Raw genomic sequence first — 18,120 nt, forward strand, 5'->3', positions numbered from 1 at the left:
ATTTAAATTCTTTCTTCTCTGTAATCACCTTCTGTGTTTTCTGTCTTTTAACCTTGAAGTTTTCAATGGCTAAGTCTCTTGGTAACTGTCACATTACACTTGAAAATATGTGGGTTATTTTCAAATATCTTTTGATATTGGTTTCTAACATAAGTGTGCAGTGGTAAGAGAACAGACTCTGTATGATTTCAATACCTTTGACCATGAAAGTTTTTCCTTTTTTTTACGTCCCTGGATTACATTTGTGTGTCTCCTGGTTTATGGTCTATGGCAACTTGATTAGAACTTGTACCCTGTGTTGTGTGAAAACTGTATAAATCTTAATAATGTTGAATTGATTCACAGTGCTTTTCAGGTCTACTATATTCTTCTACTTTTATGTCCAGTTATTCTATTAACTTTTGAGGGTTTGATTTTGAAATTCCAACTAAAAATCTTAATTTAGCTACTTAAAAAATTGTAATACATAGTAGAACTACATGTAACTTGGTTCTGCATTTTTCAAGTCTTCTGTAAATGTGTTATAATACTATTATAATTTAAAAAATTAAGAATTAAGAAAAGTTTGCCTGTTTTTGTTTAGTTTTTTAATGCTACTTCTAGAAAACTTGACCTTATAAGTGTCTCATATCCTATTTTTTTTGAAACAGCATCATTGTTTTGCCAAAAGTTTTCACTTTTGTCTCAGGTTCAGATTTGTTAACAAATTATATTTAGTTATATATATATATATATATATATATATATATATACATATGTATATCCTCATTGTATACAAATTAACAATACAAATATTTATTAGAGAATTATCTAGTCTATTTTCAATACACATTAAAAGGGAAAAAAAGAAACAGCAGAGGAGAGCAATAGTACATACATCAGGAAACTGAATTTGCTGATATCTGGACTTAAACACGCCTTCCCGGGTGGTGCTACTGGTAAAGAAACTGCCTGCCAATACAGGAGCTGCAAGAGGTTCAGGTTCAATGGGAAGTTCTGTGACGGCAGTCTGGAGTTCCATTTGGGAAAAGGTCCCAGACAGCGCGACTGCTCTGTAGGTAACACCTCAGACTGCTGTTTCTTGGGTCCCTGCTTACAATCCCCAGGCACAAATGATGGGCCGGCAACTCTGACGTGCTCCAGTACTCCCATAAGAAGAGAGGCTTTGACCACATATACTGTGAATCCATAATGGGAGGAATCAAAAATGCTCAGTTCAGTTCTGTCATTCAGTTACATCCGACTCTTTGCCGCCTCATGGACTGGAGCACATCAGACTTCCCTGTCCATCACCAACTCCTGGAGCTTGCTCAAACTCATGTCCATTGTGTCGGTCATGCCATCTAACCATCTCATCCTCTGTCTTCTCCTTCTCCTCTCCTGCCTTCAATCTTTCCTAGCATCAAGGTCTTTTCCAATGAGTCAGTTCTTCGCATCAGATGGCCAAAGTATTGGAGCTTCAGCATCAGTCTTTCCAATGAATATTTAGGACTTACTGCCTTTTGAGTTGAATGGTTTGATCTCCTTGCAGTCCAAGGGATTCTCAAGAGTCTTCTCCAACAATATAGTTCAAAAGCGTTAATTCTTCGGTGCTTAGCTCTCTTTATGGTCCAACTCTCACATCCATAATGACTACTGGGAAAACCATAGCTTTGTCTAGATGGACCTTTGTTGGCAAAGTAATGTCTCTGCCTTTTAATATGCTGTCTAGGTTGGTCATGGCTTTTCTTCCAAGGAGCAAGCATCTTTTAATTTCATGGCTGCAGTCACTATCTGCAGTGACTTTGGAGCCCAAGAAAATATTCTCTCACTGTTTCCATTGTTTCCTCATATATTTGCCATGAAGTGCTGGGACTGGATGCCATAACGTGAGTTTTTTGAATGCTGAGTTTAAATAAAGCCAACTTTCTCACTCTCCTCTTTTACATTCAAGAGGCTCTTTAGTTCCTCTTCACTTTCAGCCATAAGCATGGTGTCATCTGCCTATCTAAGGTTATTGATATTTCTCTCGGCAATCTTGATTCCAGCTTGTGCTTCATCCAGCCCAGCATTTCTCATGATGTACTCTGCATATAAGTTAAATACGTAGGGTCACAATATACAGCTTTGACGTACTCCTTTCCCAATTTGAAGCCAGTCTGTTGTTCCATGTCCAGTTCTAACTGTTGCTTCTTGACCTGCATACAGATTTCTCAGGAGGCAGGTCAGGTGGTCTCGTATTCCCATCTTTTTAAGAATTTTCCACTGTTTGTTGTGATCCACACAGTCAAAGGCTTTGGCATAGTCAATAAAGCAGAAGTAGATGTTTTTCTGGAATTCTCTTGCCTTTTCTATGATCCAACGGATGTTGGCAATTTGAACTCTGGTTCCTTGGCCTTGTCTAAATTCAGCTTGGACATCTGGAAGTTCTTGGTCCACATACTGTTAAAGCCTCGCTTGGAGAATTTTCCAAAAATGTTCTCTCCTCAATAATTATCAAGCACGTTGAACTTGACCATTTCCCCCCAAAAATTCTCTTACAACTTTGCGAACAGGCTGGAGGTTTAGTAATTGAGCTATTTCCAACTAGTAATTAAATGAAAACCTTAAACCTGTGTTAATCAAAGTATTACACATATACCATCAATAAAGTGCTCTCCTGGTTCACAGCCAATAAGAATTTCCCACAAGGACCAGAACATGGCAATGATCTTCCAAAGCTGTAGGCCGGCAAGAGGGTTGATCTCTACAAGCTTTTGGAAAAAGTTTGGCATATATTCAAAATTTTAAAAATACTGTTACCCACATTCTCAATTCTTGCAAATCTACCTAAGCAAAGAAAATAATTGACAATAAGAAAACAATTAGGCAAAAAACACTCAGTACAGTATTATTTATAATAAAAAATTAGAAACAATCCAAATATCTAACCAAAAGGAATAGCCAGATAAGTGACAGTGTCTCCACCAGATGAAGTGTCATGTATCCAGTGAAGGTGATGCACATAAGGAATCAACAGCCATACAGAAAATGGTTCATATAATATTATGTAAGAGAAAGCAGTATGCAAAACTATGCATAAATAAGACTGTGTCTATATTAGAAACAATAAAAACAAAAGATGAATGTTCAGATCAGCAGCTCGGAAAAGAGTATACCAAAAACGCTCAGTGGGATTGTTTGGATGATTAATTTTGGTTCTTTTTCCCCTTACTTTTATATATTTCTGAATTTTTCAGTTTGCACATGTGCTGTTTTATAGTGGAAAAAAACTATAAAAGACTATATTAGGTTAAACCCTCGACTGTCAGTTTTGTCCTTTTCCTTTCTGTGACCCCTTCCTGCCCCCGGGAATGATGGCGCAGTGTTCTTACCTGACAAGCTGAGAAGTCCACTCGAAAGGACTGACATCAGGAGGTTTACATGAGAAACAAGGTATTCAGAACCCAAGAAATATCCCCATTATGATTATAATGATAACAAGAAAACAATTTTCGTGGTAACCGTCACCCAACCTGGGTTCCCAGTTCTGGCAAGAAGGGCTGGCATAGACCTTACCTTTTCCAGCTGGGATGTGCTCTCGTCACAAGCTTCTCGGAGCAGGTGCTGGGCTCTGCTGATGTCGCCTCGCCTGTATGCAGCATGAACGCCTTCCGTCCCGGGGCCCTGCGCTGTGGGCTCACTGCCTGGCACAGAGAGTTTGCTGCCCATGTCCCCGGCACCTGGGTGAACAGAGGCACACACACAACATCACCTCCACCGCCAGAGCTGCTTATGGGAACCACCACAGAGGAGAGCAGGATGTACTTTAGCCAGAGAGGGCTGCTCTGAAACGCTGCCCGTGTCACCCCGCACAGCCGACTTCAGCACCTGCCCCTGCGGAGGCACTTCCTGCGTGGAGCCAGGGGTGAAGGCGTGGGGAGGCTGAACACAGTTGGGGAAGATTCTGGAATGAGACAATGCCTGGAGAGTGGGTCCAGGCCCCCCAGGGCAGCTGCCTGGCAGGCTGGCCTCGCCGACAGCAACACCAAACTGCCCCACTGCTGTGTCCCTCAGAGGGATACAGTATTCCGTGGAGGAAGAAAGGCAAGTCAAAACCTGAGCATGTGGAAATCTAGACCCTCTCTGCCTAGAAAACGCCATAAAGGCATGGGATTTAGAATGGCAGCCCTCACTCCATACTTGTTGGGTCTGAAGACGCAGACATGAAAGCAGTCAGCCCTTAGAGCTCTCACTCTAGAATGGCTTCATAATTAGCAGTTTGTAGGATCCCAGAAGGCTTCGAGACTTCCTGCACATCCTAAAGTTGCACAGAAAATTGTGCACGTGTGCATGCATGCGTGTGCGTGTGTGTGCACACTTCTCTGGGAAGAAAATTCAAGGCTTCTACTAGATTTGCAAATGTGTTACTGAACCAGAGTTTAAAGTTCTGTCTCTATCATAGAAAAGACTGCAATGAATGAGGAGTTACATTTTGATTGTGTTAAGTGGCAGCAGAAATGGAGACGGAATTCGAAAATCATTCTTGGCCAAGTTCACACAGCTTGTAAGAAGCAAACTGTGACTGATGTTTGGTTCACCAGCTCTCAGACTGGGGCTAACTTCACTCCATCTCTTTGAAGAGATGAAAAAAACAGGCTTTTTTTTCATGTAAAAATGTAAATGATGAGGAAGGTTGCCTTCCAAACATTCACATTGCAAAAGCAAATCACATTACAGCAGCTAACATCTGGAAAAAAGTTTTTTCAAAATTTACAACAGGATAAAAATTGCATGTTTAGAAATAATTTTTTTAAATGATGGATAAGATCTATACCCTAAAAACTATAAAACATTGCTGAGAAAAGTTAAATAAGACCTATACAAATGGAATGACATCTCATGTTCATGGATTAAAACAATCAATATTATTAAGATGTCAGTTCTCTCCAATTTTATCTATAGATTCAATGTGATCCCAACCATAATTCCAATAGGATTTGAGGGGGATAAAATTGACAACTTGATCCTCAAATCTGTATAAAAATTCAAAGGATTTACCCCAAACAATCTTGAAAAATAAGAGTTGGAGGATCTACACTACTTGATTTCAAGTCTTACATAAAACTATAATAATAATCAAAGCAGTATGCTACTAGTATATACAAATTTATCTGTGAAGCAGAATAGCTTCTCAACTTTCTATTGGGAAATAGACTCATACTTGTACATCCAACTAATTTTTGATAAGGGTGCCAACACAACGAGAAAAGCAAAAATTTTTTCAATAAATTGTGCTGGGACACCTGGACATCATTGAATAAAAAGGGACTCTGACTCCTACTTCTCAGCACACACAAAAATTATTTGAAATGGATCATGGACTTAAACACAAAGGTTAAAACTGTAGTGCTTCAAAAAACAATGTAGTGCTTCTAGGAAAAAAATATCACAGGAGGACATTTTTATGACTTGAAAGTAGGCAAAGCTTTCTTAGATGGGACACAGAAAGTAAAAAACATGGAAGGAAAAAATTACTAATTAGACTTCAACAAAATTTAAAACTTATGCTCATCAGAAGGTTGATCTACCATTTAAAAACTGTTTACCATTTGACAATGAGTAGGCAAGTTGCATACTGGAAGAAAATATTTGCAAAACATACACCCAGAAAACGAATGGTATTCAGAAAACAGGAAGAACTCCTATAACTTGGTAATAAAGGACAAATAATCCAGTTAAAAACAAGCAAAGATTTGAATAGCAGAAGAGATTCAAAAAACTCAATATCATTAGTCATCAGGGAAATGAAAATTAACCACCACTACAATCCCACAAAAGTCAGTAAAATTTAAAAAGACTGACAATACGTGGTGAGGATATGGAGAAACTAGAACACTCATACCTTATTGGTTACGTCTAAAATTGTACAACCACTTTGGAAACAAGTCTAGCGGTTTCTTATGAAACTAAGTACACACCTATCCTATGACTCCCTTATTCTATCCTTAGGTATTTACCCAAGAAAATATGTCTCAAAATATATCCAATAATGTTTATATTAAATGCCATTCATGGTATTTCCAAACTGTAAATAGTAAAGGTGTCCATCAAAAGGAGCTGAATAAATAACTCCCATAGTATATTGACTACTCAGCAACCAAAAGGAATAAACTGCTGATCCATGAAATGATTGATGGGAATCTAAAAACACACTGCTGAATGAAAGAATGACTTCATAAAATGACCACATTTATATGCTGTTCTGATCTATGGTGGGAAAAAAATCAGAACAGTGGTTCCTGAGGGTGGTCATGAAGTTTACCAGAAAACGGCATGAGGAAATTGTTTGGGCATGGTTCTATATCTTGATGACGTTTCCAGTATACAGGTGCTGGTTTTTGTCAAAACTTATCAAATAGTCCAATGAAGATATGTACATTTCCTTTATATAAATTTTATCTAAAAATTATAAACAATATTAAACTATAGTGAATAAAATGAATACTAAAGTATTTGAGGGTGAAAAGTACAGATATTTCCAACTTAATTTGAGATGCATTAATAATAACAGATTGATAGGTGGATAGAAAAACAGATAGATGGATAGAAATGAGAGCAATTTCAGAAAGTGTTAATGGTACAATTTAGGTGGTGGGTATATGGACATACATGTTTCAATTCTTTCAGTTTTATTGTATGTTCAAAACTTTTCACAACAAAATCTTGGGAGAAGTAAATCAGAATAACGTACCCTAAATGCAAGGCCTGCCATATGGCATATTGAACGAGTTCCACCATCAGTGCAGAAAAATTCTGCTTGGGGAGAAAGGGAAAGGCAAACTGCTTACAGTGAAGGTCCCTGATACCATTCAGAGTCTTTGTAGCTCACTCTAAGCCATGACTATTTCCAAGGCCACCATTCTGAAAACCCACGTTAAGTGGATTTCAGGAGTATCACTCACAATCTGTGCCCTTCCTGAAACATGAATGCGACACTGCTGTGTTTAAATGGAGTTTGCTGGGGTTTTGGCTGTGTAATTTTTAGAAACAGGAATCAGAAAACAGTATAGTGTGTAAGAGGTTATACATTAGGCAGCTTCCCAGGTGGCGCTAGTGGTAAAGAATCTGCCTGCCAGAGCAGGAGACACAAGAGATGCAGGATATTGGGAAAATTCCCTGGAAAAGGAAATGGCACCGCACTCCAGTATTCTTGCTTGGAAAATCCCATGGACAGAGGAGCCTGGTGGGCTACAGTCCATGGGGCCACAAAGAGTCAGACGTGGCTGAACACACACACTTCAAGGCAGCTTCACGTCTAAACATACACTAACAATCCTCATTAACTATTATTTTTTTATATATGTATTTACCTTTTATTCACCATTTCTTATTTCTATCATTTATCTTTTAATTAGAATTACCATCTTAGGTCATTTCTTTTCATTTATTTTTAATTTGAAGATAGTTGCTTTAAAATATTGTGTTGTTTTCTGCCATATAACAATGTGAATCAGTATAACTAAATATATATATATATATACACACATATATACATATATATATCCCCTCCCTCTTACTCCTTCCTCCCACTCACTCCTCTAGGTCATCACAGAGTGCCAGGCTTGGCTCCCTGTGTTATATAGCATCTTCCCACTAGCCATCTATTTGAGAAAGTGGCATTGATATATACACTACCATGTAAAACACATGTAAAATTTACTACCATGTAAAATAGAATCCTCACTAGTTACTAATAGTCAGAGACCCTGAGACATTTGAGCACCACTGGCAGGGAGAAGGAGGGAAGCCACTGGAGGGAGAAGCCTTTGGCAGGGCAAAAAGAAGGCAGAGTACACGGCAGCGTCATCCATCAGAAGGGGCACTTAGTCACGTCGCTGTTCATCTCTCAAAATTAAACTAATATCCCCCTTATCCCCATAAAAGACAGGTGTGTGCAAAGGTATAAAGTAACTTCTTCTCTTCAGATTAGGAATAAAGTAACCTCTTCTGTTCACCTTAGGAACATAAATAGAAACTTCACCTTTACACCCAAGTTAAGCAACACTGCGAATGTAGAACCTAGGACATGGGATGCACATGAAATTACAAGGGTGGTTTTACTTTAACTTGATTTTTAAATAATGCAATGTATGTGGAATAAATGACATCATTAGAAACACTCTGCTCAGTTCTATATATATATTTGCTTTTTTTTTTTTTTTTTTTTGTAGGGGAAAGCGCGAACGCAGTCCCCCACTACCACAAATTATGCAGTCGAGTTTCCCACATTTGGGGAAATCGCAGGGGTCAGCACATCCGGAGTGCAATGGATAAGCCTCGCCCTGGGAAAACCACCTTCGTGATCATGGTATCTCCCCTGCCAGGTAAGTATATATATTTGCTTTTAATGCTGTGGTTTTTTTCAGTTTGAATCTGATTTTCTTAAGTTACATGGACAACACATGTCTACTGCCACTGACACAAGAGCTGGGGGTTCTGGTCCAAACAAACTGTTGGAAGGACACTATGAGAAAATATCAATTAATGCTTATGCATTTAATTTAATCTGCCAACTTCATTTAATTTCCCGAAATTGTAAAGAGAAGGGTTAACATTCATTTAAATTGAAAAAGACCAAAATGCTAATGATAAGTATTAAGGATGGGCTGAGGGGAATTAGTGATAGGATTAGAAAAGATTTTTCTTTATTTCCTAAAGTCTCTGTAATGGAATTATATGACTTAATTTAAAATTTTAAAGAAATCAAATAAGTGATAAAAGAACACATTCTCATTGAAAAAAAAAAAAAATAGTACAGAGATACATCATGTAAGGCAGAAACCCTCTTCCCTACCATGAAACATCTTTTGTTAAAGGTAAATACTTTAATAGTAATTTTATTTTTACAAAAATACTACTAGAGTTTTATATTGAGAATTGGTGACCTTTGTAAACTTAGAGCAAGATGATTTATTTATACTATTTGAGATTATTCAATTATTTTTGCCTATTAATCAACCATTTCCATAATTAAATTCTTTAATACAGTAAAACATCACAGTTCTAAATATTTTATTTATATAGATTTAAAATTCATACTCAAAATACAATCCCCAAACATATTCTATTTCAATACAATATTAATGTAGCAGAGAAGTAACTAAAACTAGTAGGAAATTAACAGTAGAACATTAGAATGATTCAGTGTCAAAATTTTTTAAAATCCTTTTTGTTCTCTGTTACAATGGGTGTAATTATTTTCCTAGATAGCAATGAAAATTCCATATATTTATCAACAGGCATCTTACTTGCTTTTAAGATAAAGTTAATATGCCTAACAAAGAAGATAACTTTAAAAAAAAGGAGAAGGAGAAGCCATTAGCATAGTTTTTTATTTTTAAGGTTTGATTAGTGTTGGTGGTTTGTTTTGGGGAAAGAGACAATCAGAAGTAATTAGAAGTAGGAACTAGCGAGGGGAAGCTATAAATGTAGTGGATGACTAGCATTATGGATTTAGCACATAGACTTACTCGAGAATGCAAGAAATAGTTCCAATAAGCTGTGATGATGTTAAGTGAACATACTTCTGGTGGATGATAAATGCTAATTTCTATAAGGCCCGGTATTTAAATATTCTGGTCATGGGCAGTAAATGAAAGTTCATTATATGAAAAAGTATTTGCTAAAAATATTTTAAAACATATGAAACCAGAGCATCATTTAGCCTTTGGCACTCACTTTCAAGTTAATAATCTATTTACAAAAAAAAATACTTTCAGTAACAATATATGTTTTACACATTCTGACACTTCTAGGATAAATGCTTTTAGTTGACAATAACTCAACCTCTAAATGTTATTTCTGTAATTCAGGTTTTAGAAAAATAAATTATTTTGACTATAGGGAAATGAACAGGAATTATTCTTCTCTTTTATTTTGGGAAAGTAATGAAACAGAATTTCACAAATGTTACAGAGCGATGTCTGGTGATACAAGCCATGCTACTTACACTAACAGTTCATTGTGGCCTTCCCCATCTTAGAGAGTCCTCCTTTGTCTGCCGATTCTGAATCTGTTCTGTCTTTATATCCTAAGGAGGTATTCTTACCTTTTCTTCTAGAACAGTATTTGTTAAATCATTCCTCCTGACCCATAGTCAGACTAAAATTCTCTCTCTACTGCTTTTTTATTTTTCTGTGAATCTAGGACAATGGAGAGGTAGTATGAAAGTGACTTTAATTCTATCAGTTCTTAATCAGTTTGTCTCTAACACATATATATTTATTATACTACTGTTTAATTCTCTCATCCCCATCAAGGAAAGCATGCATGACAGAAGACAAATGTTCTTTCTTGATTCAAACATCTCTGGCATCCTCTGTGCATCCTAGAAAAGACACTACCATTTACATGAAAATATGCTTTTATTTATGTATTTATTTTGAATATATGCTTTTAAAAACAATTACATTCACCTGCATCAATGGAGTAGCAAAAAAGAAAAATATATCTAACAACCCAGAGTTCACTGCAGAATAGACAAGAGTAAATTCTAGGCTGCGACTGACCTGGTCATAACTGTTTAGTGGCCTTCCTGTGCCACTGTCCATCGAATCCCTGTGTGGCCAAATCCTGGGTCAGGGGCTGTCCCCCCCTGGAGCGGACACCCTCCTGGTACTGCCGGGGCCCGTCCGCTGCAGTCCTGGGCTCACTAGCCTTCAGCGAGGATGCTTCTTTCTTTGCCAGCTGTCCCTCTAGGGTTTTAGCCTCAGCAGCAGTTTTCATCTCTGGGTCACATTACACTGAAATCCAACCCTTTACTTCTTCAGGGAAGAGGCAGAGGTTGGGGGGGCTGTGGAGGGGCGACATGACCCCTCATGAGGGAGGGTGACCCTCAGCAGTAATTCCTCACTGACTCCAGATGGCTGGGGCTCAGCTCCATCAAGCTGGGCCACCAGACCAGCATCAGAAACGAAAGCAAAGACAGAGGTGGCCTTGGCCAGAGGCCTGGCTCACGGCTCACACGGAGCAGATCTCCAGCCATGCGGGCTGCACATCAGCAAAGCCTCCCAGCACTGACAGGAAACTTCCCTGTGGATATTTTCACCAAATCCCTGAAATGAATTTTCGCTAATAAAAAGGGCATGGGCGGTTATACCTACGAGCAGGCTGGACAGACGGAAATCACACCTAACAGTGCAGTTATCTTTAGAAATAAAAGAAACAACTGTTCATAAGACATCATGTTATGTCTACCTGATATACTGAAAAATTTAACGAGCTCTAATGCTTACTGTTCCCCAGAGTGTGGTGGAATTGGTACATTTGTCATGGGAAGCCTTACTGAGACCGGCTGGGACCTGGGACCCTTTACTCTAGTTCTGCAATGCTTGCACCTAGACCAATGTCTCTCGGAGCTACAAAATACAAAGAAAGTAAAGAGGCTAAAAGTAACTGTGTGCATGCCACACTTAGGGCAAACTATGGACAAAAAGATACAAAAAGACCAAAAAAGTAACTGCCACTTCTGAAGAGCAGGGAGTAAAAGCAGTGTACTGTGCATGCCCCTTGTACACACCACCAGGGAAGCAATAGGCAAAATAAACTAAGCCACCCCTCCAGTCTGGCCCCTGGACACACCCCCACCTTCACCCCATGAAAAGAACCAGCTCCCTCCTCACCCCTTGCCCCTCTCACCCCAGGGAGCAGGGCAAGCAAGGGAAACTCTTGTCTGTTCTTACACTCCCCCCATTGCAGCCGGGGTCCCATAAAGCCTTGCCTGAACTTCTTGTCTGGCCTCTGATCAATTTCTGTTGATTAAGGAAGCCAAGAACCCCAGTTGGTATCAACATCAACACTGTGAGTAGGTCCATGGCCACCATCTGACAGATGAGGGAGGCCAGGATGAAGACACTCACAGTGGCAGGCCGGCAAGCAGCAGGGGCTAGAGTGATGGAGCAGGTCTCTGTGGCCCTGGGGCCCACAGAAACCCCACAACTTTCCTTTCCACTGTCATACTTGAGACAGGCTGCATGCTTTGTCCCCCTAGAGTTCCTGATTTCGTCCTGATGCCCAGTCTAAGGAGGTAGGTCTCTGGGAAGTGACAGGCTCCTGAAGGTAGAGCTGGCGTTGTGGGATTAGTGTCCTCCTAGAAGAGACAGAGAGCTCCATCCTCTCTCCCACATAAGGACACAAAGAGACGATGGTGTCTACAACCAGGAGGCCGGTCCTCGGTGAGAACAGAACCTGCCAACACCTCATCCTGGACTTCCTGACCCCTGGAGTGAGAAAGAAATGTCTGTTGTTTAAGGCACCCAGCCTTTGGCAACATTACAGCAGCCTGAGCCAACTAAAGTAGTAGTAGCGTTAGTCACTCAGTCGTATCCAACTCTTTGCGACCCCATGGACTGCAGCCCGCCAGGCTCCTCTGTCCACGGAATTCTCCAGGCAAGAATACTGGAGTGGGTAGCCATTCCCTTCTCCAAGGGATCTTCCTGACCCAGGTGTCAAACCCAGGTCTTCTGCATTGCAGGCAAATTCTTTATCATCTGAGCCAGCTAGCCCAGTAGGACCTCAGGATACTTCAAAATGATAAAGACCAATACAGTATGCTAACGCATATATATGGAATTTAGAAAGATGGTAACGATAACCCTATATGCAAAACAGAAAAAGAGACACAGATGTATGGAACAGAATTTTGGACTCTGTGGGAGAAGGCGAGGGTGGGATGTTTTGAGAGAACAGCATCGAAACATGTATTATCTAGGGGAAACAGATCACCAGCCCAGGCTGGATGCATGAGACAAGTGCTCGGGCCTGGTGCACTGGGAAGACCCAGAGGAATCGGGTGGAAAGGGAGATGGGAGTGGGGATCGGGATGGGGAATACATGTAAATCCATGGCTGATTCATGTCAATGTATGACAAAAACCACTACAATATTGTAAAGTAATTAGCCTCCAACTAATAAAAATGAATGGGAAAAACAACAACAACAACAACAAAAAAACAAAATGAGGAACTACCATGCAGCCATTAAAACCGATTACAAGGAAAACGAAAGAAAAGTAAAAAAAAAAAAGAAAAAACTTATATGATACTAAGCTAAAAGAGTAGAATAAGGAGCAGACAGGAAAAAAAATAGGCAAATATATAACACAGAAAACAGGTTGGCATCATGTGAAAATACACAGTGAAAGTGAAAAAGTTTATTCCAGGCTTATAGATGATGTCTTAATAAAATGCTTGGGGGGGAATGGGAGATTTCTAATAAGCACAGGCTATTATTTTTGTTTATAAAAATTTAGTCTGTATTTTCCAAAATCTTTTCCTTTTTCTCATCAAGTTTGTACTGATTTTTGTTTTTTCTTGTACTGATTTTTAAATTAAGAAAAGGAAAATGATAACAAAGATAAAATGAATACAACACAAAGTTAACTACTTTCAGTCTGATTTAATGAACTAGTTCTTTGATGGTATTATTTAAACTAAAGCAGCTCTTAGGTACACCATGTCCTGACACAGTTGCTCTGGGAATAAAGAGAAGAAGAACATTTTCCGGGACAATAATTGACAAAGGTGTCATGGACTTGAAAAGAGAAAATAAAATGATCTGTGATAACATTTAGTAGATCAGTAATTGATTATTAAGAACTGCCAGATGCTATAAGAAATATTCTACGTACATCCACCTTTCTCCTAACACCCACGCAAGACAGGGGTTCTTACCACCACTTTTCACCAGGTGACCAGTGCTCTGAGCGATTAGAGAAAGCGCCTCCACCCAGCTTCTAAAAGCAGATAGGAACTTGAACCCTTGGCCCTGTCATCAAAGTCCAACTCCTCACTTCACAGGCTGAGAGCACCCAACAAAACGTGGGGCAATTGTTCAGAACATAATGTGCTGGGGAAACATGTGGGAACTAAAAGGTAAGATGAGTGTCTTGCTGCTATTCTTGAGTCACTCAGTTGTGTCAGACTCTTTGTGACTTCATGGACTGCAGCACACCAGGGTTCCCTGTCCTCCAGTATCTCCCTGAGTTTGCTGAGACTCATGTCCACAGAGTCAGCGATATCATCCAACCAAGTCATCCTCTGTTGCCCCTTCTCCTCCTGCCCTCAATCTTTCCCAGCATCACACTCTTTTCCAATGATTCAGCTCTTCACATCAGATGGCCAAAGTATTGGGGCTTCAGCTTCAGCATCAGTCCTTCCAATGAATATTCAGGGTTGATTTCCTTAAGGATTGACTGGTTTGATCTCTTTGTTGTTCAAGGGACTCTCAAGAGTCTTCTCCAACACCACAGTTCAAAAGCATCAATTTTTTCACACTCAGCCTTCTTCAGTCCAACTCTCACATCCATACATACTACTGGAAAAGCCATAGCTTTGACTAAATGGAACATTGTCGACAAAGGGATGTCTCTGCTTTTTAAAACACTGTCTAGGTGTCTCATAATTTTACTTCCAAGGAACAAGCATCGTTTAATTTCATGGCTGCAGTCACCGTCCACAGTGACTTTGGAGCCAAAGAAAATAAAATATACCACTGTTTTCATTTTTCCCCCATCTAATTGCCATGAAGTGATAGGACCAGATGCCATGATCTTCGTTCTTTGAATGTTGATATTTAATCCAGCTTTTTTACTCTACTCTTTCACCTTCATCAAGAAGCTCAATAGTTCCTCTTTGCTTTCTGTCATTAGGGTGCTGTCATCTGCATATTCAAGGTTGTTGATATTTCCCCTGGCTATCTTGATTCCAGCTTGTGATTCATCCATCCTGGTATTTTGCATGATATACTCGACATAGAAGTTAAATAAATAGTGTGACAACATATAGTCTGATGAACTCCTTTTTCAATTTTGAACCAGTCCTTTGTCCCATGTCCAGTACTAACTATTATTTCTTGAGCTGCATACAGGTTTCTCCAGAGGCAGGTAAGGTTGTCTGGCATTCCCATCTCTTTAAGAATATTCCACAGTTTGTCATGATCCACACAATCAATCTCTTTGGTGTAGTCAGTGAAGCAGAAGTAGATTTGTTCTGGAATTCCCTTGCTTTCTTCATGAGCCAATGAATGCTGGCAATTTGATCTCTGGTTCCTCTGCCTTTTCTAAACTCAGCTTCTACATCTGGAACTTCTCTGCTCAGGTACAGCTGAAGCCTAGCTTGGAGAATTTTGAGCATCACCTTGCTAGCATGTTAAATGAGCTCAATTGTAATGTAGTTTGAACATTCTTTGGCATTGCCCTTCTTTGGGATTGTAATGAAAACCGCTATTTTCCAGTCCAGTGGCTACTGCTGAATTATCCAAATTTGCTGACATACTGAGCACAGGATTTTAACAGCATCATCTTTGAAGATTTTAAACAGTGGCGCTAGAATTCCATCACCTCCATTAGCTTTGTTCATAGTAATGCTTCTGAAGGCCCACTTGACTTCACACCCCAGGATGTCTGGCTCCAGGTGAGTGACCACACCATCATGGTTTGTTGTTGTTCATTTACTCAGTTGTGTCTGACTCTTTTCAACCCCATGAACTGAAGTACGCCAGGCTTCCCTGTCCTGTCCTTTACCATCTCCCAGAGCTTGCTCAAACTCATATCCATCAAGTCGGTGATGCCGTCCAACCATCTCATCCTCTGTTGTCCCCTTCCTCTACTTCCCTCAATCTTTCCCAGCATCAGGGTCCTATCTAATGACTCAGCTCTTCACATCAGGTGGCCAGATATTGGAGCTTCAGTTTCAGCATCAGTCCTTCCAATGAATATTCAGGATTGATTTCCTTTAGGATTGACTGGTTTAATCTCCTTGATGTCCAAGGGGCTCTCAAGAGGCTTATCCAACACCACAGTTCAAAAGCATCAATTTTTTAGTGCTCAGCCTTTTGTGATCCAACTCTCACATCCATACACGACTACTAGAAAAACTGTAGGTCTGACTATATGGACCTTTGTTGGCAAAGTAATGTCTCTGCTTTTTCATATGCTGTCTAGGTTTGTCATAGCTTTTCATCCAAGGAGCAAGAGTCTTTCAATTTCATGGCTGCAGTCACCATCTGCAGTGATTTTGGAGCCAAACAAAATAAAGTCTCACTGTTTCTCTTGTTTCCCCATCTAGTTGCCATGAAGTGATGGTATTGGATGCCATGATCTTAGTTTTTTGAACGTTGAGTTTTAAACCAACTTTTTTACTCTCCTCTTTCACTTCTATCAAGAGGCTCTTTAGTTCCTCTTCACATTCTGCCATAAGGGTGGTGTCATCTGCATATCTGAGGTTATTGATATTTCTCCCGGCAATCTTGATTCCAGTTTGTGATTCATCCAGCCCAGCATTTCCCATGATGCACTCTGCATATAAGTTAAATAAGTAGGGTCACAATATACAGCCTTGATATACTCCTTTCCCAATTTGGAACCAGTCCATTGTTTCATGTCTGGTTCTAACTGTTACTTCTTGACCTGCATATGTGTTTTTCAGGAAGCAGATCAGGTGGTCTGGTATTCCCATCTCTTGAATTTTCCCCGGTTTGTTGTGATCCACACAGTCAAAGGCTTTGGCATAGTCAACAAAGCAGAAGTAGATATTTTTCTGGAACTCTCTTGCTTTTTCTATGATCCAATGGATTGGCAATTTGGTCTCTGGTTCCTCTGCCTTTTCTAAATCCAGCTTGAACACCTGGAAGTTCTTGATTCACATATATTTGAAGCCTCGCTTAAAGAATTTTGAGCATTACTTTGCTAACATGTGAGATGAGTGCAATTGTGCAGTAGTTTGAACATTCTTTGGCACTGCCTTTCTTTGGGATTGGAATGAATGCTGACCTTTTCCAGTCCTGTGGCCACTGCTGAGTTTACAAATTGGCTGGCATATTGAGTGCAGATTTGAAACAGTTCAGCCAGAATTCCATCACCTCCACTAGCTTTGTTCCTAGTGATGCTTCCTAAGGCCCACTTGACTTCACATTCCAGGATGTCTGGCTTTAGGTGAGTGTGAATGATCACGCCATCATGATTATCTGGTTCATTACAATCTTTTTTGTATAGTTCTTCTGTGTATTCTTGCCACCTCTTCTTAATCTCTTCTTCTTCTGTTAGATCCTTACCATTTCTGTCCTTTATTGTGATTCTGTCTTATTAGACAAAAAACCAGAGAGAAAATGGAAACCAATTCCTCCACAAATTCAGCAGCAGTTGAAAAGAGACACAGAAATACAGAGCTACAAAGATGAATTTTTTTCCAATATTTAGGTCCTCTTCTGAAAATTAATTTATTGTTCACTCATTTTATAACTATTTAATACCTACAATGTGCTGAGCTAGAGCCTGGGCACATACATTGATGAGACAGATTGGAAAAACTAGAATGTGGAGCTGTATTCTTTCCAGACTTTATACTTTAAAAAAAAAAAAAATTGAAGTATGGTTGACTTGGGTTTCCCTTGTGCTCAGACAGTAAAGAATTCACCTGCGATGCAGGAGACCTGGGTTTGATCCGTGGGTTGGGAAGATCCCCTGAAGGAGGGCATGGCAACCCACTCCAGTATTCTTGCCTAGAGAATCCCAATGGACAGAGGAGTCCATGGGGTCACAAATAGCCGGACACAACTGAGTGACTAAGCACAGAATTTTGCATAGAATTTAAAAAAGCAGGGTGACAACATACAGACTTGTCATACTCCTTTCCCAATTTGGAACCAGTCCATTCTTCCATGTCCGCTTCTAACTGCTGCTTCTTGAGCTGCATACAGGTTTCTCGGAAGGCAGGTAAGCTTATCTGGTATTCCCATCTCTTTAAGAATTTTCTACAGTTTGTTGTGATCCACACAGTTAAAGGCTTTAGTGTAGTCAGTGAAGCAGAAGTAGATGTTTTTTCTGGAATTCCTTTGCTTTTTCTATGATCCAACGGATACTAGCAATTTGATCTCTGGTTCCTTTGCCTTTTCTAAAGCCAGCTTGTACATCTAGACGCTGTTCATGTACTGCTGAAGCCTAGCTTGAAGGATTTTGAACATTACCTTGCTGATCTGTGAAATGAGTACAGTTATGTGGTAGTTTGAACATTCTTTGGCATTGCCCTGCTTTGCTAGAGGGAATGCAAAATGGCACAGCCTCCATGGAGGGAAATTACCAATACCTAGCAAAATTAGATCTGC

The 18,120-nt window shown here is 39.7% G+C and overlaps 1 protein-coding gene and 1 non-coding gene across 6 annotated transcripts in view; both read right to left on the reverse strand.

The window, feature by feature from the left end:
- LRRK1 (leucine rich repeat kinase 1) overlaps positions 1 to 18,120 on the reverse strand; it is a 135,238-nt gene that overhangs the window by 86,923 nt on the left and 30,195 nt on the right. For all 5 annotated transcript variants that reach the window (XM_043922574.1, XM_043922570.1, XM_043922573.1 and 2 more), the window contains one exon: positions 3,538 to 3,701. In XM_043922574.1, the coding sequence (XP_043778509.1) occupies positions 3,538 to 3,701 (164 nt within the window). The remainder of the gene's footprint in view (positions 1 to 3,537; positions 3,702 to 18,120) is intronic.
- Positions 8,190 to 8,353, reverse strand: LOC122707123. The gene has a single exon (XR_006344646.1). It is a non-coding gene; the product is annotated as a U1 spliceosomal RNA (small nuclear RNA).

The sequence above is a fragment of the Cervus elaphus genome, chromosome 13 (assembly GCF_910594005.1).
Source record: "Cervus elaphus chromosome 13, mCerEla1.1, whole genome shotgun sequence".
Lineage (NCBI taxonomy): Eukaryota > Metazoa > Chordata > Mammalia > Artiodactyla > Cervidae > Cervus > Cervus elaphus.